The sequence below is a fragment of the Haemorhous mexicanus genome, chromosome 3 (assembly GCF_027477595.1).
Source record: "Haemorhous mexicanus isolate bHaeMex1 chromosome 3, bHaeMex1.pri, whole genome shotgun sequence".
Classification (NCBI taxonomy): domain Eukaryota; kingdom Metazoa; phylum Chordata; class Aves; order Passeriformes; family Fringillidae; genus Haemorhous; species Haemorhous mexicanus.
In genome coordinates this window covers 949,835-977,507 of record NC_082343.1, presented here as the reverse complement: position 1 = coordinate 977,507, position 27,673 = coordinate 949,835, and the positions used below count along the sequence as shown (strand labels likewise).

Genomic DNA, 27,673 nt, shown 5'->3' with positions numbered 1-27,673 from the left:
AGTGAATTGCAGGGTGGTGGTGTTATTAATTGCAGATTTTTAGCAAGTTGTATTTCCTGTAAAAATGTGCATAGTGTAAATATATTTCTATCACAGCTTATTTAGTCAGAGTCTTTCTTTTTTTTTTTTTCATTTTCTGTAAGTGATAGAAGCATTGTGCAGCACTAGAGAACTGCCCCAGTGGAGTGCAGCAGCACAACCTGGAAATGCAGCAAGCTGAGTGCAGTGTAGCAGCAACTGAGACAGAGGTCAGTGAATCTTTAGGTGTTTAAAGCAGGGTTTGAGCAGACTTGTGATGAGTATTCAGAATTCCCATTCTGATGCCACAGCCTGTAAAGCTCCTGGTCCTTTATAATGTTTTAAAAGACAAGTTGTGTACTGAGAGCCGCTCTCTAAGCCTGGCTCAAGTCCTGGTTGGAAGTGGAAGCAGAAATGTTTTCAGAGCATGCTGGACAGGATTTTTATGGTGATTTTTCTTTTAATTAAAAATGTCCTCTAAAACACAGCTGGTGGAGACAGTGCTGTGGTCTGGAATTGTACACTGTTGCCTACTGCCCTGGTTTTTAGCCTGTAAGGAGGAGCAAATGACAGACCAGGTATGGAGAGAACTGGATGGTGAAGCATCTTAAGCTCATGTAGAGCCTGGCTGGAAAGCCCTGCTAAAGAAACCACTGGGAATGGAGGGCATGTCCCTGAGAAGATCAAACCTGCCTATTTAATTCCTTGGGGAGCATCCCATCCCCTGAGGGGAAAACACAGGTTTTGGAAGGACAGCAAATACTGTCCAGAACCTCTGTCTGAGACTGTGCTCCCTGCTCAGCCAGCAGTGAGACATCCATCAATTCAGACAGGAAAATGGCCTTCTGTGAAACTGAAGTAGGAGACCTCAGCTGCCAGGCTCAGCTCCCTACACTGTTACCTATTTCATCCATTGACAATTTAGCATAAAATGCAGGCAGTAATTTGAAATTAAGTGATGAATTTTGTCAGCTAAGTGTTTTGAAACACTGTTTAAGCAGTATTTGATTCAAAAATTATTTGAAGTTTGGCCGCTAATGTAATGAGGTGAGAATTTCCATTGAGATGAAATAGGCTAATCAATTTGAACATTGATACTGAGTTAAAGCAGTTTAAAATGTCATTCCCTGCCGGGCTGATAGATTCCACTTCAGTGAAATTTCATGGAGGGAAGTGGCAGATTTTCCCTCTCTGAATGGCTTCAGATGAATTCAGCTCAGCTGTGATGGGGAGGGTCCTGACACCCAGGCAGCCTGCTATTCTTTCAGTGCCTGGAATTTGGGGGTTGGTCGTTAACGTGATTGTTTCCAGGTGGGGCCTATTTAACCCCTGTACCACCTGCATGCAGTTAAGAAATCACCCAAAACCACCCTCAGGTGCTGCCTGTGAAGCCAGCTGCGAGTGGCAAACACCATTGGATGTAAAGCCCTGCTCCTGCTGGCTGTGTCAGTAGTGGTCCCAGCCCTGCAGCCTGGCTGTCCCCCTGCTGTGTGCTCCCTTCGAGCAGGCTGGTAAGAGCTGTTATGTCTGGTCATTGGGGGCAGCAAGGGGGATTCAGAGATACCCAGGTGGCCTCCAGAGCTGGGGGTAGGGGCAGGTGGCAGGGCTGGTTTCAGAGGGCCTGGTCTGGGACCATAAACTGTCCCTGGATGCAGCATTTCAGGGTGGCTGGTGCTGCCCTGGCTCGCTCGGATGAGACCTTTCTGCTCTTGTGTTTTGGGGGTTGCTCTGTGCTAGGAAGTCTTAGGCCTTTCCCTTTTATTTGAGAGCAGGATGAAGGCAGCTCTGCAGGCTGGAAGTGGCAATTGTCCCTGGAGCTGAAGGCTTTGTTGTGCTGTGCAGCTGGGGGAGCACAGTTCTGGGCTCTGGGGCAGCCTTGCCCCTGCATCCAGCACAGCTGCTCTCCCCCAGCTGCTCCCTGGACCCTTCTGCCCAGGCTGGATGCAGGGGTGGCTGCTCAGAATCGTGTATTTTGGGCCTTGAAATCTACCTAGAAACCTCAAAAAGGCAGGAAATTAAATAGTGGAGCAGAGAAGGAAATAAAGGGTAGTCAAACACTGAGTTCATCAGTGTAGGACCTGAGAAAGCCAGGCACTAAAATCACCACAGAAATACAGCTTGTTACAGTCAAAGGTTATATTTTCTAGAAGATTAAATATTTTTCCCTTTATATAGTCCCCTGAAATTATTACCCATAGGTTAATCCTGTACAACTGACACAGGTCTGACTGTATTTGGGGGTGTGCAGGAATGGCTTTTTATCATGAAGCAGAAGAAAGAGAGAAGGAAATGGTTAGAATGTATTTAATATCTACAGAAAGCAGAAAAGAAATTTCAATATTATAGTTTTAAAAAAAAGTTCCTTTAGTATCAGTTTTTATTGTTTAAAAAAGCCATTTCCCAGCAAGAAAGCTCCTCTCTGCACCTGTGTGCCCTGACAGAGAAAGGGCAGCTGCCCACAATCAAAACTCACCTTGCAATGTCTTGCTTTGCAAAACCTTGGACTGTTTCCTCCAGGCCTTTTCCTGAACTAGAAATGTGGATTGGTAGTGAATCCAGTAATGCTATCATTCCGAATCGCTGCTGTCCCTTTGGCTTTTTACCAAAAAAACGTCCTCAGTGTAGGGCCCTTCATCCCTGCTGCTCCTGGGACTGATGTCGCTGTGAATCGTAAATATTTGGAAGTGCTCCTGGTCCCGGGGCAAGAGTGGCAGCGTGTCAAAGCTCCAAAAAAAAAAAGGTCCCGGTGAGAGGGGGGAAGAAATATTTCATCGTGGCATCACCGGAGCAAGGGAGCAGCACGGGAGCCGGCCGCACTTCCCCGCACGGAGCGGCGGCGCAGCCGGGCTGGGATCGCCCGCTCCTGCCGGGGGCCAGCGCCGCCCCTGGCCCGGCTGGCAGCGAGGCAGGGAGGGCGCAGCGTTGGCTCGGAGTTGAGGGGCCCGGAGCCGGCAGGGCAGGGGGCGGGCAGCCCCCCGTGCTCTCGCCCCGGCCCGCAGCCCCCTCTCCGCTCAGCGCCGGGCCTCGCTGTCTCGCACCTTTGACCCAGCCAGGGACAAAACCCGGAGTGCCCCGGCTCAGCTGGCACCTGTCCCACCTCCGAGGCGCTCCTCCTGCCTGTCCCCCCAAAAAACGCCTGCACGGGCCGTGTTCTTTCTGTTTTAAAGCACCTTCTCGGGCTGTTGGGTTTTATGTTACGGTGCGCGATGGGCTTTGTGACATCTTAGAGCTCAGGTGTGCCGATAGCCGTTCACAGAAGGATGCGGCTTTGCTTCCGACCTTGCCGCACAAAAATAACTGCACGTTTCTTCCTAAATTAACACGCGGAGCAGCTGTTCGCCTTCACAAAATTAGTGACGCTCTGTGAGCAGCCGGCACAGGAATAGGTATCCCCTCCTCCATCCCGCCGGCCTCTCCGGCAGGGACCGCCGCCACAAACCCGGGGCGAGGGGGTCCGGGCCCCGCTCCCAGCGCCGGGGCAGCGGGGAGCGCTCGGGGTGAGCCCGGCTCCGCTCCAGCCGCGCGTCGGGCGGCCCGAGCTCCCCGCGGGGATCCCCGGCAGCCCCTCCGCGGGTGCGGCGGGGCCCGGCGCCGGAGGGGGGGAATCCCTTCTTCCCTCCTCCCCTCCCGGCTGCGCGTACGCCCCGTCCCTCGGCGTGGGCGCTCCATCAGCTCCGCCGGCATCTCCCCTCCTCCTCCTCCTCCCCGCACACCCACACACTTTCCCCGTCCCTCCTCCCCGCCACTCCGCAGCAGAGTGCTTTTGCAGCCTCTGAGGCTCCTGAGGAAGGAGGTGTGCGGCTTTTCCCCCCCCCCCCCCCTTTTTATTTTTAATTTTTTTTTTCTTTTCTCCGGAGCGGACCTTTCGGAGGAGCAGCTGCAGCCACCGCTGCCACGCCGGGACCGAGCGCGGAGAATGGCCGGGGGGCGTCTCCCGGGGCTGCTTTTCATCTTGCGTGAGTACCTGGGTGGCGAGTCGCGACACGGAGCCCTGTCGCGACCAGGCAGCCGCTGGCGCTGACGGGCTCGGCGCTGTCACGGCACCGGTCTCGCATCACCGCCACCGACTGCCACATCGCCTCCACCTGCTCTGTCGCGACAGGAACGCCCCGTCGCGATAGAGTAGCTTGCTCCAGCGGGCTCGGGGGTGGCGGGGGGTGTTAGGGTGAGCGGCAGAGGCTCGGGGCGCCCTGCCGGGGCTGCCGGCGCTCAGCCCCGCTGTGCCCGCAGACGCCGCGGCTCGCCTGGCCGCCGAGCAAGAAGTTGAAAACCTCTCCGGGCTCTCCCCTAACCCCGAGAAGGACATCTTCGTGGTGCGGGAAAACCGGACGACGTGTCTCATGGCCGAATTCGCCGCCAAGTTCATCGTCCCCTACGACGTGTGGGCCAGCAATTATGTGGATGTGAGTGGGGGGCGGCCCGGGGGGGTCCGGGGCTCCGGCAGGACCGGGGATGGCAGGGCACACACACACGCACACATCTGCCGGTACTTTGGGAAAGTCCTTTATTCCCTCCGAGGATTTTCAGCCGGGGCAGGGAGGGGGGGACTCGGGGGTCGCCCCGCTGAGCCCCGCTCCCTTTTGCAGCTGATCACGGAGCAAGCCGATATCCCGCTGTCGCGGGGCGCCGAGATGAAGGGCAAGTGCGGCACGAACGAGTCGGAGCTGGAGCTCTCCTGGCTGGACCAAGCGTACACCCTGAAACTCTCCTTCCTGAAGGTACGGGCTCCCCGCCCGCCGGGAGCCGGGCCGGCGGCGCCGTGGCTCCGCGGGGTCCTGACCGGCCCTGTCTCGGCAGGAGGGGCACAACACGTCCCGGGGCCCCGAGGCGTCCTGGAAGCTCAGCCGGATCCAGTTCACCTACGACACCTCCGAGCGCACCTACTTCAAGGATGCCGTCAGCCGTAAGCGCCCGGGCTCGGGGATTAAGGGAGATCCCGGCGGGCGGGCGAGCGCGGGGAGCGCTCCGCGGGCTGCTCCTAAATGTAGCTTACGGGAAAAGGAAACCCCAAATCCTCCCGACAAAGGCAGGACTAGCTGCCGGGTTTAAACCGCGTGTTTTAGTTTTTTTTTTTTCTCTGCTGGGTTGTTTTTTGTTTTTTTTTCCCCCCGTGTTTTTAATCACCGCAGTTGCCGGGGGAGGGAGAGCCCAGCTCTGTCGGTTTGCTGCGCTGTCCTGTGGGACCCAGGGCCCGAGGGGTGGACCAGGGAGACACCTGGGCTGGAAAAGCTTATCTCCTTTCCTGTGGGGAGATTGTTTTTGAGGTTAATTCTGATGATGGTTGAATAGGTGGAAAAGCAGCAGTTCCCCAAAGATACCTGAGATTGACATTAGTATCATACCCCTGCACACCTCCGCACACAGCAGCCTCCTCTTTTCTCTCTGGGTTTCCATTCTTTTGGTTTTCATTTTGTTTTTATTTCATTTCGGCTTAGAAATGTGTTGTCTTGAATTGAAAAATGAAATATTGTCACTTGCAAATAGTTCTCCCTCAGGATTTTCCAACTCCAGTGACTAGGGCGATTAGAATTGTTGCCATAAGACATGCTGGTTTTGGGGCTCTTTTTCCCACTGTTGGAGTCGCCAGAGCACGGAGCTGGCCGTGCCGCATCAGCCCCTGCCCGTGTGAAGCACTGATTGCCTTTTTGTGCTGCTGGAGGGGAACAAAGGGCTGCAGGAGAGCGGGAGGTGGAAGATACCCCTCATTCCACCTGGCTCAGCCGCAGTCGGCCTTGGCTTGCAAAACAAGCTCGGTGCGATGGGAGAACCTTTTCTCTAATTTGTACTTGGGTGAAACGGTCCCGTTGTGTTTTCAGGAAGGGCTTTGTGGCCTGCCTTGCTTTGCGGGCTGGTCCCCGATGGCACCGCTCCTTCCCACCTGGATTCAGAGGCCAAGTGCAGCCTCAGAAGTGGGTGTTTGCCAAATGTGGGGAGCACAGCCGCAGTCCCGGGCTGCACCCTGAGTGCCTGTGAACGGCACCGTTTCACCTTACGGACTCCAGGCGCTGTGACAGGAGCCGAGCTTGGCGGCAGCAGGGCCAGCTCTGCGCTTTGTGGAGCAGCTCGGGTGTCCCACAAGAGCCGGGTCCCACCCCGGGAGGACACTCCGGAGCAGCTGGGTGCTGCTGCCGCATTGCGCCCCGGCCGTGTCACGCCCGCGTTCGGTTCTCTGCCTCTGTTCCTGAGGTCCCTCGGGGCCGGGCCTGACCCGTGTGTGTCCCCTGGCCAGCCGGGAAGCACACGGCCAGCTCGCACCGGCTCTCGGCCCTGGTGACCCCTGCCGGGCGGTCCTACGAGTGCCAGGCGCAGCAGACCATCTCCCTCGTCTCCAGCGACCACCAGAAGTCCGTGCAGCTCCTGCTGTCGGAAGTGCGGCTCCAGCCCTTCGACATCCCCGCGGATTTTGTCTTCAGTGAAGGTAAGGAGCAGGCAGAGGCACGTCCTGCATCCCCGAGGTGCTGATGCTGTCACGGCCTTTGGTGATGTTGCAACCTACTGAAGGAATTTGGGTCCCACCTTTTCCAGGGCCACCTTCCCCTCACTTCAGCCTGTTACCAGGGCTCCCTGCAGTCCCTCCAACCCATTCCTTGCCTCTGTGGCCCCCCCAAAAGGCTTTACAAATTCAGCCTGGCTGCCAAAACACGGGCTATGGTTGTATGTACGTTGGCTTCTGTAGGTACTTATAGAGCCAGATTGCCAGCAAGCCCCAGTGCAGCATCCCTGGGGAGCCCTGCAAGGCTGAGGTGTCTCCTGCCACACAAAAATGCTTCAGCAGGCCCCAGGGGCTCCTTAGGGCTGCTGCACGCTGGGGAAGCTTGGGGCTGCAGTGGCAGGGTTTGCTGGGAGGGCACGTTCCTGGCTCCAGTTTAATTAATGCCCACTGTGAGGGGGAAGGAAGTGTAACAGGAACCTCAGTGAGGCTCCTCGAGCACCAAACACACGGGATGCCATTCTGCTTCTGGGATTCCTTAACATCTGTGCTGGAGAAAGGAAAACCTGAGTGAAAATATGCTCTTTGTATCAAAGGGTTGTACTGGAGCCTGCAGCAATGCTGCCGTGGGACAGGATTCCTGCAGTCTCAGGTTCCTTTATCCCAAGGAACCCATGGTGCTCCTCCTCCCTGGCTCCCCCTCGGCTTTCCCATCAGGCTGAATGAGGCAGTGTAGTCATACCTGGATTAGGGCAGACCAGTCCCATTCCATAGTGCTGCCTTAGCACTATAATTAGTGAAGCCCGTTATTGTAACCAGGTGCAAACAAAATGTGTAATGGCCAACTCTTTTAATAATGAGTTAGAAAATGGTGGCATTCAAGCCTAGCATTAAAAACGTGGAGCTTTATTATTTTGCAAGTGGGAAATGTTTTGGAACACAATGAAAGCCCAGCACTGACTGCAGAGCTGAGTGGTTGCACTCACGACTCCCATCCTCTCACTGATGTTGTAAATTCGTGCTGCTGCATGTGCTGGCAGAGCTCTGCCTGCCTGAATTACTCACAGCAAGGCCAGTGTAATACTGAGTAGGTTTTATCCGTGGGCAGGGTGTTTTTGTATCAAAGTAGTACCACATTTTTCTTAGATTTACAGGGAGAAAAAAGTAGAACTTAATAGTTTGCTGTAATTTTTTTGGTTGGTGTAGCTTTACCCTCTTTTTCCTCGTGTGGATCCAGGATTCCTGCACTCTGGGTTGGGCTGGGCAGACCTTGGGGGCTGAGAACAGCGTGTTTAAAATATGCAAGGCTGTGTCTCCCCCAAACCCATGAAGTCCTAGAGCTCCCAGTTAAAACAACCAACTCGGGCCTCACTGCCAAAGGAATCTACCTGCTCTTTTCATGATATGCTCATTCCTGTCAGGCAACAAATTTGTTTCTATTTTGTTTTCTCTTTTGTTGCTGTAGTTTGGTGGGCTTTTCTTATTTCCAGCGCACAAAGACATGATGTTGCTTTAGCAATCTTTAAACACACGGAGGGAATTCCTCCTCTGGAGGACAGCATGGCTTCTCTCTTTGTCAAGCTCAGTGGGGTTTTCTGTAGCTGTTGCTCTCATTTTTTAATTACACTCCTTTTTTGTTGAATGCCACTGGAAGCTGAGCAGCAGAAGCACCTGCAGGGGTGGTCAGGGGTGCAGGGAGGTGATTTATCAATGGAGCTCTGTCCAGGGCGCTGCCGCTCTCCCAGCGCCGCGTTCCCTCCGGCCCAGCTCGTCCTCGGCACACGCATGGCAGAGCAGCATCCTTTGTGGGCTCTCAGAACCACTGCCAATCTCAAATTACAGTAATTAGCCTTCTCCTTTTTGCTTCATTAATTTCCCATTAGGTAAAATTCCTATTAATTATGAACAAGCTACAGAACATTTTAAAATATTTTGGAGTAGAGAAAGAGACCTGCTAGAGCAGAAGAATCACCAAGACATCGGAGGGTTGGGCCCCTTTTTCCACAAAGAAATGGGGAAAAGGTTTCTTCATTAGTCCTGACACTGTCAGGCACAGATAGGTTAAAAAGCTTGTAGGGATTGATTGGACTGTCTTTGGTTTTTTTTTTGAATGCTTAAACTCATGTGCTAGAGTATTTTTTTTTTTTTTGAGACACTGCTTCCAACCTTCACAAATCCACATTTATTTATTTACATTTTTATTTTTCAATAGAGAAGCAGCAGAAGTTTTTTTCAATCAGACTTTGCTAATTTTTTTTTATAATAGGGAAATAATAGGGAAAAGTGTGTGTACACTTTTCAGCTTAGAAGATGAGTAAAATAAGAGCTGGATCAAGAGGGTGGGAAAAGATTTAAACTGATGGAAGAACCCCAGAGAAAGTGTCAGGTCTTTTGATTTTATGTCTTAAAATTCGAATGTAAAGCAATATGATGAAAAATAGTAACACAAAGGGATATAACAGCTGATAATCAGGGACTGGGATCCTGGGGTGGCTCAGAGGGAGCTGTGACCTCCCACTTGAGGGCCACATTTTCTCAAGAGTCCTTTGCTCCAAGGTATGCAGCCACTTTTTACAAAGCACCTGGTCCTTCTTTCTTTAATTTTTTTAAGTGCTTACTTACAACCTCCCATCTCAAAATCCCAGAGACCTTGGCATGCCGGACACAGCTGGGCTGTTTTCCCCCGGGACGGTCCCTGTGCTGATGCTCGGGCTGGTGCCGGTGCCTGCGGGAGGGCGCTGTGCCTTTTGCCGGGGTGTTTGCCGTGTGTGCTCTGCAGAAGGATCCTGGAAGGGCTCTTAGGTGGTTTCACAGCCCGTGCTGGAGCTGGGCGAGCGCTCACCATAGAAACCGTGGCAGTACGTGAGCCTGGGAGGAGGCACAGACAAAGGAGCAGCGAGGAATGCACCTGACTGAACCTCCTTTGTATCCCTCTGCAGTGGGTGTTGCACGGGGCAGGGGCTGGGGCTGGCAGCCCCCTGCCAAAGGGGTGGCACCGCCGTGCTCGGGGTGCAGCAGGGCTCCCAGCATCGCCCCAACTTCCTCCTTATTGCCAGGGACCTTCTTGCTTCCCTGGACTGAGGGTAAACCCCAGTAATTTGGGAAATGCGGGGTTCCTGGGACCTGGAGCAGAATACTGGGGAAAATTTGACAGAAAGGGCTGCTTTCCTGCAGGGCCATTATTTTTGAAATCGTAGCTGTTCCCAGTGCAGTGGTTCTCTGTTTGTCAAGCATTAGCCTACCCATACTTGAGGGGGTTGAACATCCAAATTTGTCTGCCATGGACTTGATGCAAACCCTTCTCTCCTCCTGTTCCCCCTTTGCCTTTTCCTGTGCTGATGGAGCAGGAATGATACCTGCTGCCCACCTGCCTTCCTGCTGTGTTGTGGACCTCAGTGCCTTTGCTTTGAATTCTTGGGGTGAAAAATGCTTCATTTGAATTCCTGGGGTGAAAAATGCTGTTTAAATGTTAAGATACCTTGTTATAAACATGAAGGTATTTTTATTTGTCATAAAATTGTGTGGATTAACATGATATTAAAGTTAAAATAGAGAATTAACCCTCCTAGCAGTGAGCACCCAGAGAGCCTCACTTCTGCTGCGGATGTGTTTGTGCTTTGCACTTCCCAGTGCCTGCTGGATCCCCCCATTCCCCTTCCCCCTGCAGCCTCCAAAGAGCCCAGGCTTTGGTGGTCTGCTCCAAAAGGAGAAAATGGAGGTTTCTGGTGAGGAGCAGGTGTGGGCAGGGCAGAGGCAGCTGCTCTGCCCAGGGAGGTGCAGTGGGTCCAGCTGGGTTTGGGGCTGTGCTGCTGGAGACTGACAGCTTTGCTTGGCGCTTTCTTTATTATTTTATTTTATTCTTCTTTAAAATAGTGTCAGGATAAAGAACTCCCTTCCTGGGTTGCTTGCAGGAGCTGACACCTTTTTGAGTGGTGACACAGACCCTTAAACACAGCCGTGGCTTTCTGTGGACTGTGGATCTCTGCCATGTCCTCTGGCGTGTTTTGTGCCCTGCAGCCGGTTTGCTTTGGTGGAATTCAAATGTTACAAGTGGGTGATTTAGAGCTGGGTCTGTTTTCTGCACTGGTGCTTTTAGCTCTGCCTTCTCCACTGGCTGCAGCCCCCCACGTCCAGCCTGTTCTCCTGGAGCGTTCCTGTTTGGGGAAAGGGGCAAGGAAAACCTGGTGTGTGTTTGGGAATCCTCTCAGCTGGGTTTCCAGCAGCTTTCTTTCCATCTTCTCTTGGGTTTCAGCTAAGCCACTTCCCAAGCAAAAGTCAGAGTCCAGCCAGAGTGATCTGGTGCTGATTGGCACCTCAGCAGAGCCTGTCTGCAGCCATGTGGGGGGTGCACAGGAGCTCCTGGAGCTTGGATCCTTCCCATGGGAACGGTGCTGCTCTGTACCTGTGGGGAGGGGGGTCAGAGCAGCCCTGGCCCCACAGCCCTGCCCCGTGAGTGCCTTTTCCTGCAGTCAGCTCAGCCTGGGCTTGTCTCCCTTTGAGCTGCTCAGGCCTTAGCATCCTCAACTGGGAACAATTCCACAGAGCACTAGAAACCCAATTTTGGGAGCTAAGTGATCATCAGGATTTCTCCCCCCATTCTCCTTACTACAAACAAACAAAACCCCTGCATTGCAGCAATTGCTGAGTTGCCTGTGCCACAGTCCTGGTGATTAATCACTCCTCTGGTGAAACAGTGAGCCACTGGAACTGAAAAGGACATTCTTGTGTGGTAGATAACATTCCACTTTTGCTTTTTTTTTTGTTTTACCTCATTTACGGCTTGAAATGTTTCCTGATGCCATGGCTGGCAGGAGGCTGCACTCCAGGACATGGTGGAGCTCCTGGAGGTGCCAGCACCGCTGGAGATGGGTCCCTGCTGTCACCTCCTGCCTGGGCCTGGGGCTCTCTGGGTTTCTCCAGCTCTTTGCCACATGCTGTTAGATTTGTGGAGCGTTTGCTCTCCGTGGTTATTGCAGATCTCTGCAATCAGCTGCCCGGGGGACCCATCTGGACAGACTTAAGCAAAGGGGGAATTGGTGGTGCCCTTTGTATTTGTTCATCTAACACACAGCTTTTCTATTTTCCTTTCCCCCCCCTTAAAGTTGTCATTGTTTTCAGCACATTTCTAATACAATGAAGACAGAGAATTGTCCTTCCTGTATCACGTACCCTTTTTTTCCCCCAGAACTGGCATTTTTCTTCTTTTTAGCCTGGCAGCCCCATCTCAGCAGCATGGGCCCTGCCTGTCCATCAGCATGGAGAAGCACCAATCTTGTGGGGAAAAATGTGCATCAGGATTACCAGTGTACCATGTTTCCTGACCTTAGTGGCCTTTCCAAGCTCAACAGAAAAGTATTTTCCCGTTGTATCACTGTTTTCTAGTGGTTTATCAGGCTGTGGCAGAGCCTCATCAGCCAGAGATGAGAACACTGGCAGGGCTCACGTTGCTTCTGCTGCTCCTTTGCTGTATTTGGTGGACAGTGTGGGGTGCTGGGGTGCTGTTTGACACAGACACACACGTGTGTGCTCTGCCAGGGCTGGAGCCCTGTCCCTGGGAGCTCACAGAGAGGGGCAGCGCTGCTGTTGGACCTCTGCCAATTTGCAGATGGAGGGGGACTCTCTGGGTGATGTGCAGGGTGAGTCTGGTGCAGAATTCAAGCCTTACTGATGCTGAGGCCTCTCCAGACTCTGCCTGAATAAACAAAGCAGCTCTGGGCACGCAGGAACCTCAGGCTTTGGCTGCCCCGTTCCCAACAAGGCCATCAGTGTGTGGCAGAGAGGGCTGACCTTATGGGCATGGAAGTGTTTTTCCAGTGCATGGGCTGCTTTGATAGGTGTAGCCTCTCCCTGCATTGTGAGTGATTCCACTCTGCTCCAAGCAATTGATTTTCTCCCTGGGGCTCTGCAGGCAGCTGCAGCTGCTCTGTCCTGTGCAGAGCCATGACCGGGGAGCCACAGCTCACAGCATCTCAGCCACATCCTCTTCCTCCTCTTTTCCCTCTTCCTTCCCCTGCAGAGCCTCAGCCAGATCCCTTCTCCCTCTTCCTTCCCCTGCAGAGCACAAGTGCCCGGTGGACCAGCAGGAGCAGCTGGAGGAAACGCTGCCCCTGATCCTGGGGCTGATCCTGGGGCTGGTGATCGTGGTCACCCTCGGCATCTACCACATCCACCACAAGCTGACAGCCAGCCAGGTGCAGATCCCCCGGGACAGATCTCAGTACAAACACATGGGCTAGGAGCAGCACCGAGCAGGCCGAGCACTGATCAGGTAGAAAAAGCAAAAGCACTTTTTTCTGTGGGTGAGGAAAGGTTCTGGGGGGCAAGGGATGGTATTCACAGCATCTACTGCTGGGTATTTCATGGAGACACTCAGGCTAAGGCTTGGCTTTAACACAGCCTCTGTAAGGAGAGTCAGTGTCTGAGGTGTCTGTAGGTGGTTTGAATACCTTCTTTAAGCAGCTGGGCTGATCATCTGGAAACAGAAACGCTTCACGTGTCGGAGTTTCACACTGGGAGCACAATTAGCTTTCTTGTTTTGTTTATTTTTCCCCCTTTTCCCATCCCAAGAGGTTCTTACCTCCCCCTGCATCACCTTTGGAGCGTTCAGCCCTCCACGTTCCTGTCCATGCAGGAAGCAGGGCTGGGAGACAGAGCCATTGCACAGGGCTCATTTAGGCCCTCTGAAGGGACTCAAACCACATCCCCAAGTTTGCACCCATGTTAAGAAAAGCATGGAGGCAAATGCAGGTGTGCTTTGGGGAAAAAAAAATAAATTCAAGGTCAGTAACTCCAGTGGAGCAGATCACAGCTGTGGAGCTGACCCCACACCTGAGACTGGGTGAAGAAAGTTTGTTTTTGCTTCTTGAGCCACATCTGAAGTAAACTTAGAAAAAAAAAAAAAAAGAAAAAAGTATTGATACACAAATTATAAAGTGCCATGCTACTGCAAGTCAACTGAGAAATGCTTCTGGCTGGGCATCCTGCACGTATTGTGATTGTGGTTGAGATGTTACATTGCTACCTGCAACTGATAATTTTCACAACAAAACAAAAAAAAAAGAGAAAAAGAAAACAGTATTGTTAAAGTTACTATGCAGATTATTCAGGTATAATCTAATGTAACAGAAAAAATATAAGGGAACCCTTGACATCTCTCCTTAAATGTAGACGATTTTTAAAATTAATTAAAACATGTACATACAGAATGCTTGATTTGCCTTCTTAATTTGAAATGAAGTAATGCTTTGTGCTCACTCCATGGTACCAATGGAATCAGAACCCAAATGCATCATCTGAGTGCATGGCACATGTAGGATTTATTTCCAGCAGTGGTTGTGCTGCAGATGGCTTGGTGAAGACACGGTGGTGGTTCAGTGTTCTGGGATTTGTTGGTTGTCCCTAAGTCTCTTCTATCTTTTGGTTGTTTTTCCTGTGTGTTGCGTGGGCAGTGATGTGTTTTATTCTGGTACAGTCCAAGTCCCACTGAGCCCTCTGGCTCCACTTGGCTCCAGTGTTACTTCAGCAGGAGTTAGTCCAGGCCTTCTGTCAATTCAGGGTGTGGAAAGCACTTCCTTGTTCTTAAACTGATTTAATTCAGAAGCTTGATTGTTTTCTTTCAGCTTAAAACTCAATCAAAAATAGTAATCTCAGTGTTGGAAACAGGTAAGAGAAGAAACTTAAATGTTCTTTAATGCTGTATCTCCTCTAAAATTTATGGGCTTTTTGATGAAGGTGGATGCAGCATAAGCCTTCCATTAGTCCTGCCTTGTTCCTGGTCTCATTTCTGTGTTATGCTCAGCTGTTTTCTCATTTGGATGCAAAAAGCAAAATTATGGCACTAACGATGATTGAGGCTTTGCCCTTTTCCTTTAGAACTGCACTGAAAGGGTCCTGGGTGAGCTTTAGACTGACCAAGTGCCACTGCCTACAATAAGCTGGTAATTAAAAAAGAAAAGGTTCTTTTAGAGGCAGTTAGAAAAAAACAGGGGGTAGCAGGAGGGTGAATAAAAGGATTAAAGGTTCATCCTTAATAGAGAGGAGCTTTGTTCTCCTCACCCTTGTCTGCCCTGGGGCCAGGCAGGCTCTCCCAGCCAGCTCCCATCAGCCTGGCACATCTGCCACTGCGACCTCCCAAAGAATAATGCAATACAGAAAGGAAGCCAACAGCTGAGCTGCAGATGCCAGAGGAGCCCCTCCACTGCCATTTGTCTCCTGGAGAGGCCCTTCTGGCAGGGGGCTGGGGGGAGGTGGGAGAATGCCCCCACCTGGAGCCATCCCAGTCCTGCCTGGCTGCCCTCCTCCCTGGGAAGGGGCAGTTCAGGGGCTCCCATGGAGCTGCTGAAGGCAGCAGGAGCTGGGCCTTGGCTGGGCTGTGGCTGCAGCAGAGGCACTGGCTGGGCACACCGTGGCTGCTCTGGGGGAGGCTGTCCTGCCCAGGTGCAGCTGCTGCTGCTGGCAGTCCCTTGCTGTGCCTTCTCCCGGGAGCACACCTGCCTGCTGTGACAGGGAGCTGCTCCCAAGCATCTCTGTGGATTTCAGATGGAAAAAAGGCTCTGTGACCTGTCTGTCATGCATCCTGCACTGCCCCTGTCAGGGCACTCGCAGGGACTGGCCCTGACTGACCCCAGAGCCCTGAGGTGGTGGCAGTGGCCACTGGATGGGGACAAACCCCCAAAGCTGATGCTGCTCCTGTGCCTGCCTGAAGGGCTTCTGCTGCTTCTCCTGGCAGGTGAGGGTTTCCCTTAGGAATCACCTGGCATCCCCTCCAGGGGGTGAGTGTGCCTGTAAGCTATTAGGAACACGGTTCCAGGAATGCAAGGATTAATTTCTTGATTTTCTGAACTGACAGAAAATATTTTTTTGGCTGAACTGTTTTTGCTTTTTGGGGAAGAAAGGAAAAAGAAACAATAACTTAATGTCAGTGACAGTTTTTGTCCCAGACTGATGCATCTTGGTTGAAAAAAAAAAAGTTATTTAAGCTTTTGGATGAAAACCTTTCAAAATCTTTTCATTCTCCCCATCCTTTTGTTCACATTTACTAAAATTGATCTGAATTCTCCATTGCTTTAAGCTTTTCAAGCCTATTTATGAAAAATTATTTATGAGAGAGATTATGTCCAACTTCCCTCTTGCCTGTCAAACTGCAGCAGCATCTTCAGCATGGCAGCACTTTGTTGTGATTTAATTTTGTATTTATTGATGGCTTTTTATGGGTGAGCTGCAAATTGAAAGCTTTGCTTTCTAGATGTTTATGAACACAGCAGTAGAAGGTGGATAAATACACCTTATCACCCTACTGAGCTCTGCAAGGACCTGTAATAATGAGGCACTTACTAAAGCAGCTGCTAATGACTTACAGAGTACTTGTGATTAGAACTTTAATTATAAATTAGTGATGTATTGCTGAGGAGGGGGCTGACCTAGCCAGTAATTGGCCTGGCCTCTGCTACCACGGTGAGGAGTATCTGGGAGCAGTTTTAGAACTGTGAGCTCAGAAATAGCCACCATTCCCTAGTGACAGGTGGGAATCATTTCACTGGAATATCAGCCTCAGCTTCTGAGTCAATGGTGCTCTTCACATCCTTGTTTGTTTTGAGGTGATGGCATTACATTTTCTCAACGTGTTTGGAAGTAGTTCCTGAGGTCAGGAACCAAAAGCAACAGTCAGTCACCTGTAAGACCTGGAGGGAGCAGAGAACATTGTAGATCCATCAGCTGCCTGGTGCTGCTGGGGAAGCTGGGAGCTAAAAACTGGGGATGTGCAAGGCAAAGAGAGAAGGGGATTGTTTAGGGGATAGAGAAAGGAAGGTGCAAATGCACTGACACTCAGAAATCACTTGGGGCAGCTGCATAAATCACTGTTTATATATATGTATGTGTATCATACACGTGTATCTTGTGTGTTTATATCATAAGAACACTTGTTTCTGTGTTATATATATAAAATAACACTATAGATATATATAAGAATATGTTTTTATATATATATTATAAGAACACTTTTTTCCTTTGTTATCTGCTTGGTCCAGTACTGTGGGACTGAGTCAGATCTATAAAGTAGAAAAACGCATGGGAAAAAAAAACCCACACTGAAACTTAAAGTGTTTATTAATGAATTTATTTAACTTGCATGTGCATTTGTTTCACCAGTAGCTGGTGTTCACAAAAAAACCCCTTTGAAATTGACAAAACTCTCAGTAAACTCGATGAACACTGTTTAAAGTATCTAATGATAAGAAAGTTGCAGAAAATTCTTTACTTGTACAGCATAAAATGTGCTGAATATTGAAGAAAAAACTCCCCCCGACCCCCTTTTTTATTCAAAGATGGTTAAAAAAGGTAATTTTGTAGCTAGTATTAAGTTGTGCCGTTGCCTGGACTGGTGCAGCCTGGTTTCCTGAGTTGTCAAGACTACAAAAGAGAGCCCTGGGAGGCTGGGGGTGCTCCCTGCTGGGTGGGCTCCGGGAGCCAAACATTTCCTTCAGTGTCTTCTTCAAATGTGCAAACAGGGCTAGGGAGAGAGAGCACTGGGGATAAGACACTGATGTAAGAACAGCTCTTCCATGCTCCTCCTCATCCTTATCTCCTTTTTTCCTTTTTTTTTTTTTTTAATTGCTTCTCTCCCTCCAAATATTCTTTAAGGGCAGAACTAAAGGAGCTTCTTTACTATTGGCAACTCTTTTCTCCCAGAGGAAGATCTTTAAGCAACAGCTCCTGCCAGGTTTAGATGTTTGGTTATAATTTACTACAATAAATAACAATTAATTTATTAACTATGAAATTTTATAATAAGAAAGAAACTGTGTTTTCACAAAGTTGGCTTTGTGGTTCTTAAAGATACCATAAAATGAGGTCAGTAAGAAAAAAAAAAAACAACTTGAAAAACATGGCTTTTGTATTATACAGAATTAAAAACAACTCATCGTTAATAAATAAAATTAGTTTCTCATCGAAATAATTATGAAGCACTTCTAAAAATTTTAAAGGCAAATCTATTTAGGCCTACAGGTAACATGCAAAGTCATCCAACAAATAACACAAAATTGTACTGCAGTAGTCAACTGTTGCATCAACATTCAGAAAGGTCTAGACAGCAGCACGACTCCTCCCCTCTGGCAGCACATCCCCTCCCGTGCCGGGGCTCTGCCTGAGCTCTGGGGCTCCCTCTGGGCTGGCAGGAGCAGCTCCTGCTCCCCTGTGCCTGGCAGAGCGTGACAGCAGGCAGGGAGGCCGCTGGGGTGGCACCCAGACAGAGGGGCAGCAAGGCTGGGAAGGGGACAGCCTGAGCAGGGCTGGGGCTGCCTCTGTCATTGCGTGCCCCAAGGCAGGCACCCCCACCACCGCCAGCCCTCCCCGGCTCTTCCAGCTGCCAGGAGGGTGGGATGAGCCCCCCCTCACCCATGGGAACTCTGCAAAACCTTACAACTTCCTAAAGGTGGCTGTGGGTTTTTTTTTTTTTCTTTCTCCTGTTTTCAAAAGGGTTAAAAAAAGTAGGAAACTTCATCTTCTCAAATTCTCTAAGTAACACTTATTACTGAACTAACACAACAGGAACGGGACAAAGTACTGCAAGTTATCAAAACGTACTGTACAGAAAATTACAAACTTCTTGCAAAATACATTGCGTTGCTCTGGCCGAGATAAAAAGTGCTTTGTTTGTCAGAAAAGTGTTCTTCTGAGCCAGAAGTGCCGCAGCCCGCGGGGAAGCTCAGCTGTGTGGCTCGGGGCTGGCCTTGGGTGTGCCCTGCCCAGCTGCTGCCCGGCCTGCTCCTGCCCTGGCACAGGGAGCACTGCCTGCTCTCTGGGCATCTCTGTACACACGGCCTTTCCTCAGGGCTGCTTTCCTCCTCCTCCTCCTCCTCCTCCTCCTCCTGCTGCTGCTGCTGCTGCCTGCGGGTCCCGCATGCCAGGAGCCAGGCTCTGCACTGCCCCGTGCCAAAGCTCGGCCCTTCAGCGGTGCCTGTGCTGCCTCATCAGGGGCACGATGCACGAGGGGGGCCCAGCCAGCTTCAGGAAGGGGTGTCTCAGCAGCTCCTGGGCCGTGGCTCTCTGCGAGGGCTCCCGCACCAGCATCGAGTCCAGGAAGCCCCGCAGGACCGAGGAGACCTGGAAGAGCACACTGGCATTAGGGGTGTGCTGTGCTGCTTTCTTGGGAAGACAAGGGACCCTCTGATCTTCCCCGCTGCAGCAGCTGTGCTGAGCGAAGGGCTGTGGGTCATGGCTGCTGTTTGGAGTGTCTGGGTGCCACTGGGGTACAGAACAGCATTAAGGCAGGCTGGGGGCTCAGGTCTGATGGGAACACCCCCAAACTGGGAGGTGCCCAAAGGCTTTGGTGGCTCACATGGATGTACCAACCCCCCCGCAGCAGGGCGGTGAGCTGAGCTGCTCTGGTCCTCGGGCAGGGTGGGAAGCACGGGGAGCTTGGGTTTGTGCCCAGCTCCCTTTGCCACCACTGGCTGCAAAAGCAGTGCCAGGGTCAGGCACAAACCAGGCCGTGACCGACGGCTTCAGCCTCTCCTCCTCCCTACAGAGCCCTGTGTGGCACCCAGTGCTCCAGGCGGCCCCTTGGAGGTGTGAGGGAGGGCTGGGGCGGGCAGGGTGTGCCTGCAGGGGCCCTGTGCCAGGCCCTGTGCCAGGGAAGGCTGACCTTGTGCGTGTCCTTCACGCGGGGCGGGAGGTTGTCCCGGATGCGGCGCATGGCCTGCAGCGGCGGCTCGTTGAAGTACGGCGGCTCCCCGTCGATCATCTCGATCACCATGATGCCCAGGGACCAGATGTCCACCTGCAACAACGCAGGGCTCAGGGGCACTGCTGGCACAGCAGGCTCAGCACGGGCTCCTGCTGCTGCCGGCCCAGCCAGCACCAGCACCATCCATCTTCTGTCTTTACCCAGCCAGCCGTGACTTTCCTTCCAGCAGGGAGGGCTGGACAGACCAGACCAGCAGGGGCTCACATCCAGGCTCTGCAGCTGCCGTAGGTGCTGCCCCTTGGAAGCTCCGTGCCTCGGAGAGGCTGTGTCCTGCTGCCCTGCATTCCAGCTGCACTGACCTGCCCCCACCCAACGCCCCCCCAGGCTGGCCCTGCAGCTGCTGGAGAGCAGGATACACCTCGGCTGCTGTGCAATCAGTTTCTCTGTTCCCCTGGAGCTTAAAGGCTGGGGGAACTCCATTCCAGAGCCCAAGGCAAATGCAAGCACTCACTGCAGCCAGGCTTGTTTACAGCCAGCACATTATGTAACACCTTTGGAAAGTGATTCAGCTCCCACCTTTTTTTTCTTTTCTTAGTCCTGGCCAGTTCATTCTGCTTTTGCTCTTTTGCCAACACTATCCTTTAGCTTAAATCCCTTTTTTCTCCTTTTCCCTTCTGGTGGGGAAACTTAATGCAGCCCTAAGTTCAGCCACTTTATAATCCCCCTAAGCTATTAATAGGCTAATAATAGTTGATGCTACTATCTCTGGAATGTCTTCTCCAACAGCACAGATCCTGGGGGGAGAGCAGCACCTGCAGGGTGCTCTCACTGCCATGCCAGAGCAGTGTGAGGATGGAGCAGCTCTTGCTCAGCTCAGCTCCCTTCCCTGTGTCCATCAGGATGGGTAGGTGTGTTCTGTGCAGGTATGAGTAGTGAAGGTGTGACTGTACCGTGTGCTGGCTCTGCTGGTGCCTCCGGGCTGGGCAGGAGGGATGTGTGAGGTGGCTGCTGCTTTGGCACAGGCAGCACTGCACACCTGTGACTGCAGCTCCAGCCTGCAGGCTTGGTGTTAAATAGCAGCACAGGGCCTGCCACAGCGTGCAAATCAGGGCACCTCCCTTTACTGCAGCACCCCAAATATGTAAAAGCACTGCACTGCTGAGAGTGCTAAATGGAGTTATCATTTAATAACCTCATCCTGGGGAAACACTTCCAAACCAGGCACGCTGCTGCACTCTGGGGCAAACGTCATCACTGCTATTTAGCACAGCTGTGCAAATGTTCCTGACCTGCACAGCCCTGACACAGCTCCACGGGGCTGGGAGCTCCCTCCTGCTGTGCTCACCCGGCTGCTGTAGGGACATGGGCTATCCCCTCCTGGGACATGCCCTCTGCAGTGGCCCTGTGCTCACCTCAGTGCCCCAGGGAGCTGGGAATCCCCTCTGCAGTGGCCCTGTGCTCACCTCAGTGCCCAGGGAGCTGGGAGTCCCCTCTGCAGTGGCCCTGTGCTCACCTCAGTGCCCCAGGGAGCTGGGAATCCCCTCTGCAGTGGCCCTGTGCTCACCTCAGTGCCCCAGGGAGCTGGGAGTCCCCTCTGCAGTGGCCCTGTGCTCACCTCAGTGCCCCAGGGAGCTGGGAATCCCCTCTGCAGTGGCCCTGTGCTCACCTCAGTGCCGTAGGGCAGGCGGGATATCACCTCTGGTGCCATCCAATAGGGTGTCCCAACCAGGGACTTCCTCCTGGGGACCTCCTTTGACACTTGGGCACAGAACCCGAAGTCAGACAATTTTATCTGTGAAAAGAAGAAGTAAAAGCCCCTCCTGAGTAACAGGAGAAAGCCCTCCAAGGCACAGCTCCAGCTGCAGCCACAGGGATGGAGCTGCAGAGCTTTCCTGGGACAGGAGAGCAGCCTGGCTCTGGAGGAGGGGCTGGGGATGGGAGCCCAGCCTGGGGAACACACAGCTCATTAAAATGGAGGGGAGATGTAGCAGAGTGGCACTGGTGCTCATTCCTGATGTCATCTGTCACAGCCCATTGCCTCTCCACCAGCAAAGGATGTGGAGGTGCTGGATGGCTTATAACACTTACAAATAAAAGGAAACAAAATATTCCAAACAGAGCCCCCATGCTTGTAGTTATACACTGATACCCAGTGATACACCTATTCCAAGTGACACCCACCCACCCTGTGGTTCCTCCCAGTTTGCACAACCTCTGGGTTTGCCAGAAAATGCGGGAAACAAGTGACATTCACCCCAAGCCTCTTCATCACCCACAGAAAATAAATCCCCTTCCAAGGGTCTGCCAGGCCCAGGAGCTCCCACTGCGGGCTGTCCCTGAAGGAGCTGCCATCTCTAGGCAGCAGGAGAGCAAAGCTGGAGGAGGCAGGCAAGGGAACAAGACTCCTTGCCAAAGAGTGAACCTGTTCCCTTTGCCTGGCAGCTCGGGAATCAGAACTGTCCTTGAGCAGCTGTGGCAGTGACCTGAAATAGAAATTATGGGATACACGAGCACTCCGGAGAGCAGCTCCTGCTGCATCATGTGCCTGGCTCTCACTTTTATGACTGCTTTTTTTTTAACAACAAAAATGATGGAAAATTATCACCTCCCCCCCTCTGTCGCTGTACAATGCCAAGGTGAAAATTCCACAACAAGCTGGTCTGAGGGTTGGCAGCATCACCCCCTTCTGGAAACAGCTTAGGATCCTTAGGGCCAAAATCTTTTTTTTTTTACCCCTACAAGTACTTACTTGGAGGCCTGGATGCTCTCCAGGGATTTCCCTGGACATTCTGCTAACCTCCATCACTGCCCAGTCCAGTGGTGACCCACGGCCCAGGTCCCCAGGCTGTGTGTCCCATCCGTGTCTGGGATACAGAGGGAGCCCACAGAGCCCCAGGACAACAGGAGTGGGAAGCTGCATAAATCCCTGCACTGGGTAGACTTACTGTCAGCACTCACTTGTTTGCTTTTGGATTCAGCACAGACATTACTTTTTTTTAAAGTTAGGATATTATTTTTAACAGAATTATGAAATGATTGCTGGTATTTCTAAAACAAAGCCAATAATAGCCAAGTGCTCCACACTAAATGTGTTTTTCAGTTTACAGGATGAAGAATGGAAGAAATAATGCATATTTTGGAAGCAGAGCCCAATCTTCTTTTGTAGGAGCACAAGAGGCTTTGCATATCTATTGCTCATTGGAGTACATAAAAGATGAGGATTTTCTAAAAAAAGATAATTGCACAACACAGCCATGAAGAAATCTGCAATGCAGATAATAAGGACTGGAGTAATGAGTATAATGAGGCACTGTATGCAGATCCCGAGCACAGATCAGATGTTATTCCAGCAACATGAACTGAAATCACAACTGAACAACTCCTACACACGTGGGATTGTCTTTCCTTGACAGGACTAGGAGGAGCAGCCTGTGGCTGCTGCAGGAGGAAAATCCCTCTCCCTTGGTGAGTGGGCATCAAATTGGACAGGCCAGCCTTTGGCTAGGGACTCAGACCAGGCCTGGGAAGCCAAGAGCTTTACCTGTGGAGGGGGAAGGTCTGGATCTGCTTCCAAACCAAAGCTCTTGGGCTCAGTCCAACCCTCAGGTCTTGCCTTAGACAGGTGTGTAAGGCCAGTGGAGCAACCTTTAATTTTTTTTGTGTGTGCAAACCCCATTTTGTTTAGTGAGCAAGCCATGTGCAGCATTCTGTCCCCCTCTCCCCCTGCTCACTAACAACACAAAGGCACAGCAGGTAACGTACATGGAGGTGTGGGACAGGTTTTATCAAGCATCTTGGAAGTGTGAAAGCTACCTCCTACCACCTGGGGAGGCTTTCAGGAGTAATGCAGATTATTTCCTATTTGCATAGATTGATGCTGGCCTCCCAGCTAGCTTGGGGAAACAGAGCACATGTACAGAGACTGCTAAGTAAATGAAAACTAAGTGTGGTAAAAAGGAAGTGTTTTTGAAAGGCATTAGGGTAGGAGTGGTGCAGTCCAAAGAGAGATCTCCCAGCACTGATCATCACCCTTACTGCCTAGTTTCCTCTGCCTCTGAGGCTCCAATCCCTTCCCAAGGACTCTGCCTGCAGCACACATGCCAACCACCAGTGAGGCCAGGCCTGTGTTTCTTGGATTCAGCTCTCCCACAAGTTATTCACTCCCTCTAACAGGTGTCACACCCACACCTGTGTTCCCTGTGTGTCACACCCACCCCTGGGTTCCCTTGTCACACCCTCTAACAGGTTCCCTGTGTGTCACACCCACCCCTGGGTTCCCTGTGTCCCCCCATGCCCCCCGGTTCCCTGTGTCCCCCCATGTCCCCGGTTCCCTGTGTGCCCCATGCCCCCCAGTTCCCTGTGTCCCCCCATGTCCCCGGTTCCCTGTGTCCCCCCATGTCCCCCGGTTCCCTGTGTCCCCCCATGTCCCCGGTTCCCTGTGTGCCCCCATGTCCCCGGTTGCCTGTGTCCCCCATGTCCCCGGTTCCCTGTGTCCCCCCATGTCCCCCGGTTCCCTGTGTCCCCCCATGTCCCCGGTTCCCTGTGTCACCCCATGTCCCCGGTTCCCTGTGTCCCCCTATGCCCCCCGGTTCCCTGTGTGCCCCCTATGCCCCCCGGTTCCCTGTGTCCCCCCATGTCCCCGGTTCCCTGTGTGCCCCCATGCCCCCGGTTCCCTCTGTCCCCCCATGCCCCCGGTTGCCGTGCCCGCTGTCCCCGGGCCGTGCCGCAGCCCGGGCTCACCCTGCCGTCGCTGGTGAGCAGGATGGAGTCGCTCTTGATGTCGCGGTGGATGACGCCCTGGTGGTGCAGGTAGGACAGGGCGCGCAGCACGGACACGCACACCGTGGCGATCTGCTCCTCGTTCATCCTGCAGGGACGGCACACACGGCTCAGCCCGGCACGGGAAGGCAAAGGCACACACACGGCTCAGCCCGGGAGGGGAAAGCACGGTACACACGGCTCAGCCCGGCACGGCACACACACGGCTCAGCCCGGCACGGTACACACGACTCAGCCCGGCACGGCACACACGGCTCAGCCCGGCACGGCACACACAGCCCAGCCCGGGAGGGGAAGGCACGGCTCCACGGCAGCCCCGGGCAGGAGATCTGCCCGCAGCGCCTCTGCTCCTGCTTCTGGCAACAGAGGGGAGCTGAGCTGGGGCCAGCCCTGCAGCCAGCCCTGCAGCCAGCCCTGCAGCCAGCCCTGCAGCCAGCCCTGCAGCAGCGTCCCTGCAGCACTGCAGAAGCCCAGTGTGCCATGTGCTGGGGCCTCGGGGAAAGCACAGAGATTTCCCTCTGGAAATCACAGAAATGCCTTCTTTACAGGAAGCTCGCTGCTTGCCAAGCAAGCTTCCTACTGGGATGGAAACAGGTGTGGAATAAATATGAGGAAAACCACCCTCAACTGTGTAGGCAAACATCAGGCCCTGGGGTTGTAACTCTTTGAGAGCACTTTCATGCCTTCTATAAAAATATTCTGGGTATTCCAGCAGAAAAACAAGCAAGAGTCCTCGTTTCTGTGCACAGCTGACAAACCCCATTCTGGGGTCCTTCTCTCAGCTACGGTGCAATGTCTGGGATGGGCTGGGCATCCTGGTGCCACTGTCCCATCCCTGATGTCCCCAGCATCTCTTTTACACGAGCAGAAGAGCACCTGTGGAGATTTCTGCTTTAATTTGTGTGCCATTTGCAGTATCTTAGCGGGATCTTTGAGGGAAGGTCATGCAATGTAAAAAGGAACACCCAGCAGGTTAAGAAAAGACTGTTTTGAATTAAAAAATAGATGACAGCTCTTAAGAAGTGGTGTCCTGGGAACATCTGTTTGCTGTCAAACTTCTGTCAGAAACATCTAAGATAGAGCTTTTAATGGTTTGGCAAACACTTGCAATACTGTGATTTATTTCAGCACATAGGCTAACACTCAAAATAAAACACCTGTTACAACTCTTGGTAGGACCTAAGAGCATCATTTAACTAGGGGAGAACACAAATTTTCTAATTTATAATTCCTTGCTTTTGTTCTTGCTCTCCTAAATATTCTGCCGCTGGTTTGGTGTGGAAATTCTAATTTTCTTTCATTGAAGAAGAAATTAAATAAAGAATCCCTCTTCCCTATCTCATTTTACCCAGCTCATCAGAAGCAGATGAGCAAAGAGCAGATGTAAAGAGGGCTGTAAAATCTAATGTCTCCCCTCAGAAGAGGCAGAGCAGTTCATACACTGCAGCTCTTGTGCTGGCTAATTTCCTGCTTTAAAGGTGGGACATTAACTGAAATATGGGAATGTGCTCCACCATAAGCACAAATATTCTGACATAGAAATGCTTTTCCCCTTATGTTTTGGGCTTGGTTAGCAGAAACCTTGGTGAGGAGAAATCACCCTTAGAGCAGACGTGGTTATGACAGCAAACCCAACAATTCCGATCACCAAACAGGGAAAAGAAGTTTTTTCTTTTTTCCATTTTAGGAAGTAATGGATGAGAGTTGTGTTGCTGCTAAAGCCCCTCCCCAAGTGCTAGCAGGTCCCCATGCCCACCAGGCCCTCCCAGGTGTTTCTTTGCCCTTGGGCTGGAGCTCACAGTGCACCTGCACCTCTGGTTATTGCTGGTGGCCCGGCGAGCCTGCACCAGGGGGTTCAGTTCCAGGACATACAACATGTGTGCATCTCTGCAGGTGCTGCTGTGTGTGCCCTGTGCAGGTGCTGCCCTGTGCCCTGTGCAGGTGCTGCCCTGTGCCCTGCCCGACCCACCTGGTGTGAGTGACGATGTCGGTCAGAGCGCCGCCCTCCAGGAACTCCATCACCACCCAGAGCTCGTCCCCGACCAGGTAACTGCTGTACATGTCCACCACGTTCTCGTGGTGGTAGTCCCTCATGATCACCACCTGCAGGGGCACAAAGGGACCAGCTGCCAGGCCACGGCCTTCAGCTGACACTCGTGGAGACCTCCCTTGTCACCGGGGCTGAGGAGAGGATCTGCGAGGAATCGCATCCTCCCACCAGCACATAAAATCAGAATATTTACATTAAAATATCAGTCCTTGTAAATGCATCAGGGGGAAAAAAGAATCTCTAGTTGATAAACAGTAGATAATTGTTTTATTTCAGCCTGCAGGAGCAGACCTGTTTATTTAATTGGTTTTTTATTGCCAATTGCTTTCAGTACAACAGATTCTTTTTTTGACCTGATCCATCCCTCAACGCATCAAAGTCATTTTTATCACGTAGTAAATGGTACTTTGCACAGATTTTCAACAGAATCCTGGAGTAAGGCCCCAGAAAACTCACTCAAAGAGATTTTTAAAAGACTTACTGCTTCTTGTGTACTCTCAGACACACGGGAGAAATACCAACAAGAAATTCTCAAGAGAGATCAAACAATAAAAAACTTCACTGGCAACTTAAGAAAAGCCAGAGAACTTTGGTAAAAGGTTTTGTGCAACATTGAGTCCATGTAAAACACTTCTCAAAGCCCATCAACTTGGCCCATTCAACCTGGCAAACTGTAAGCTTTTAATTTGATTTTAAGTTCAATTTTAAGTTACTCGAAAATTCCAAAAAGAGGGAATTAGAAGAAGGAGAGAGAAAGATAGAAAACACCTAGAAAGGGACACATACAGCCACCAAGTCCTGGGTTCCAGCACAGCTCAGAAAGTCCAAGGAAGAGCAGGGTTTGGCTTAAACACCCCTTGGCTTCCCGGGCCCTTCCCCCGGTGGGACCTGCAGCCATGTGGCCACTCTGGGGCTGGGCAGGGCTCCAGGGGCAGGAGTGGAGCAGGCCCTGTCCCCAGCGTGCCAGGGATGCCAGGGCCAGGCTGGGGTACTGCCTCTGTGGAGCAGGGCAGGGCCAGGCCTGCCCCTGCCCCTGTCCCCACCCAAATGCACCCCAGAATGTCTGGTGCCATCAGCCTCTCACTGCTGCTGCTACAGGGGTGACTCCAACCCCACAGCCCACAGGGACTGCCAGAACTGGCACCAGCCAGGACAGTGGCCATGGCCACAGGGTACCGAGGGGTCAGAGTGGCAAGCACGAGAGAGAGAGCACAGCCAGGCAGGCTCCATCCTCCATCCCAGACAGAGGGACTCCATCCTCCATCCCAGACAGAGGGGCTCCATCCCAGACAGAGGGGCTCCATCCCAGACAGAGGGGCTCCATCCCTGCCCCAAGAGATTTTCAGCTGACACGAGTGACTGGAGCGTGGGAGGGAAGCAGCTTGGCAGGACCTGCTTCAAGCTGTCACTGAGATGCTCAGTTAGAGCCAGCACAGCCTCCAGCAGAGGCAAAGCCAAGCCCAAATAACCAGCACAGTCCTGCACTGTGTAAAGAAGAGCTGGTTGAAGTTTGCTGTTTAATATTGTAATTTAAAATGTGATGTTTTCAAAGGTTTTAAAGAATCCAATCTGTCATGTGCTGAGGGAAGACACACAGTGTACAGGAAACAAAATACAGAATTAAAAGGTTCAGTCTCACAGGAGGCTTGGGAGTGTTTTGGTATTGATCAGGATATTTACATGTGATCTCAAAAAAGGAGCAGTGAAC

General features: G+C 52.0%; 2 protein-coding genes across 3 annotated transcripts in view; one reads left to right on the top strand and one right to left on the bottom strand.

Moving 5' to 3' along the window:
* Positions 1 to 3,693: 3,693 nt before the first annotated feature.
* LAMP5 (lysosomal associated membrane protein family member 5) lies at positions 3,694 to 13,653 on the top strand. The gene is made up of 6 exons (XM_059840466.1): positions 3,694 to 3,974; positions 4,249 to 4,421; positions 4,605 to 4,736; positions 4,816 to 4,921; positions 6,248 to 6,436; positions 12,506 to 13,653. Exons 1-6 carry the CDS (start codon positions 3,935 to 3,937, stop codon positions 12,682 to 12,684), a joined length of 819 nt encoding a protein of 272 aa, XP_059696449.1. The 5' UTR covers positions 3,694 to 3,934; the 3' UTR covers positions 12,685 to 13,653.
* Positions 13,654 to 16,547: 2,894 nt separating this feature from the next.
* The window catches only part of PAK5 (p21 (RAC1) activated kinase 5), a 115,496-nt gene continuing 104,370 nt past the window's right edge, over positions 16,548 to 27,673 (bottom strand). For both annotated transcript variants that reach the window (XM_059840464.1, XM_059840465.1), the window contains exons 5-9: positions 25,885 to 26,018; positions 23,877 to 24,003; positions 20,803 to 20,928; positions 19,095 to 19,229; positions 16,548 to 18,553 (exon numbers count right to left, since the gene is read on the bottom strand). In XM_059840464.1, the coding sequence (XP_059696447.1) occupies positions 18,398 to 18,553; positions 19,095 to 19,229; positions 20,803 to 20,928; positions 23,877 to 24,003; positions 25,885 to 26,018 (678 nt within the window). In that variant the 3' untranslated portion in view covers positions 16,548 to 18,397. The remainder of the gene's footprint in view (positions 18,554 to 19,094; positions 19,230 to 20,802; positions 20,929 to 23,876; positions 24,004 to 25,884; positions 26,019 to 27,673) is intronic.

Coding starts and splice junctions, on each gene's coding strand:
- LAMP5 (XM_059840466.1), top strand. CDS start 3,935: ATGGCCGGGGGGCGTCTCCCGGGGCTGCTTTTCATCTTGC. Junction 3,975..4,248: donor GGGGCTGCTTTTCATCTTGC/GTGAGTACCTGG, acceptor CTGTGCCCGCAG/ACGCCGCGGCTCGCCTGGCC. Junction 4,922..6,247: donor CTTCAAGGATGCCGTCAGCC/GTAAGCGCCCGG, acceptor TCCCCTGGCCAG/CCGGGAAGCACACGGCCAGC.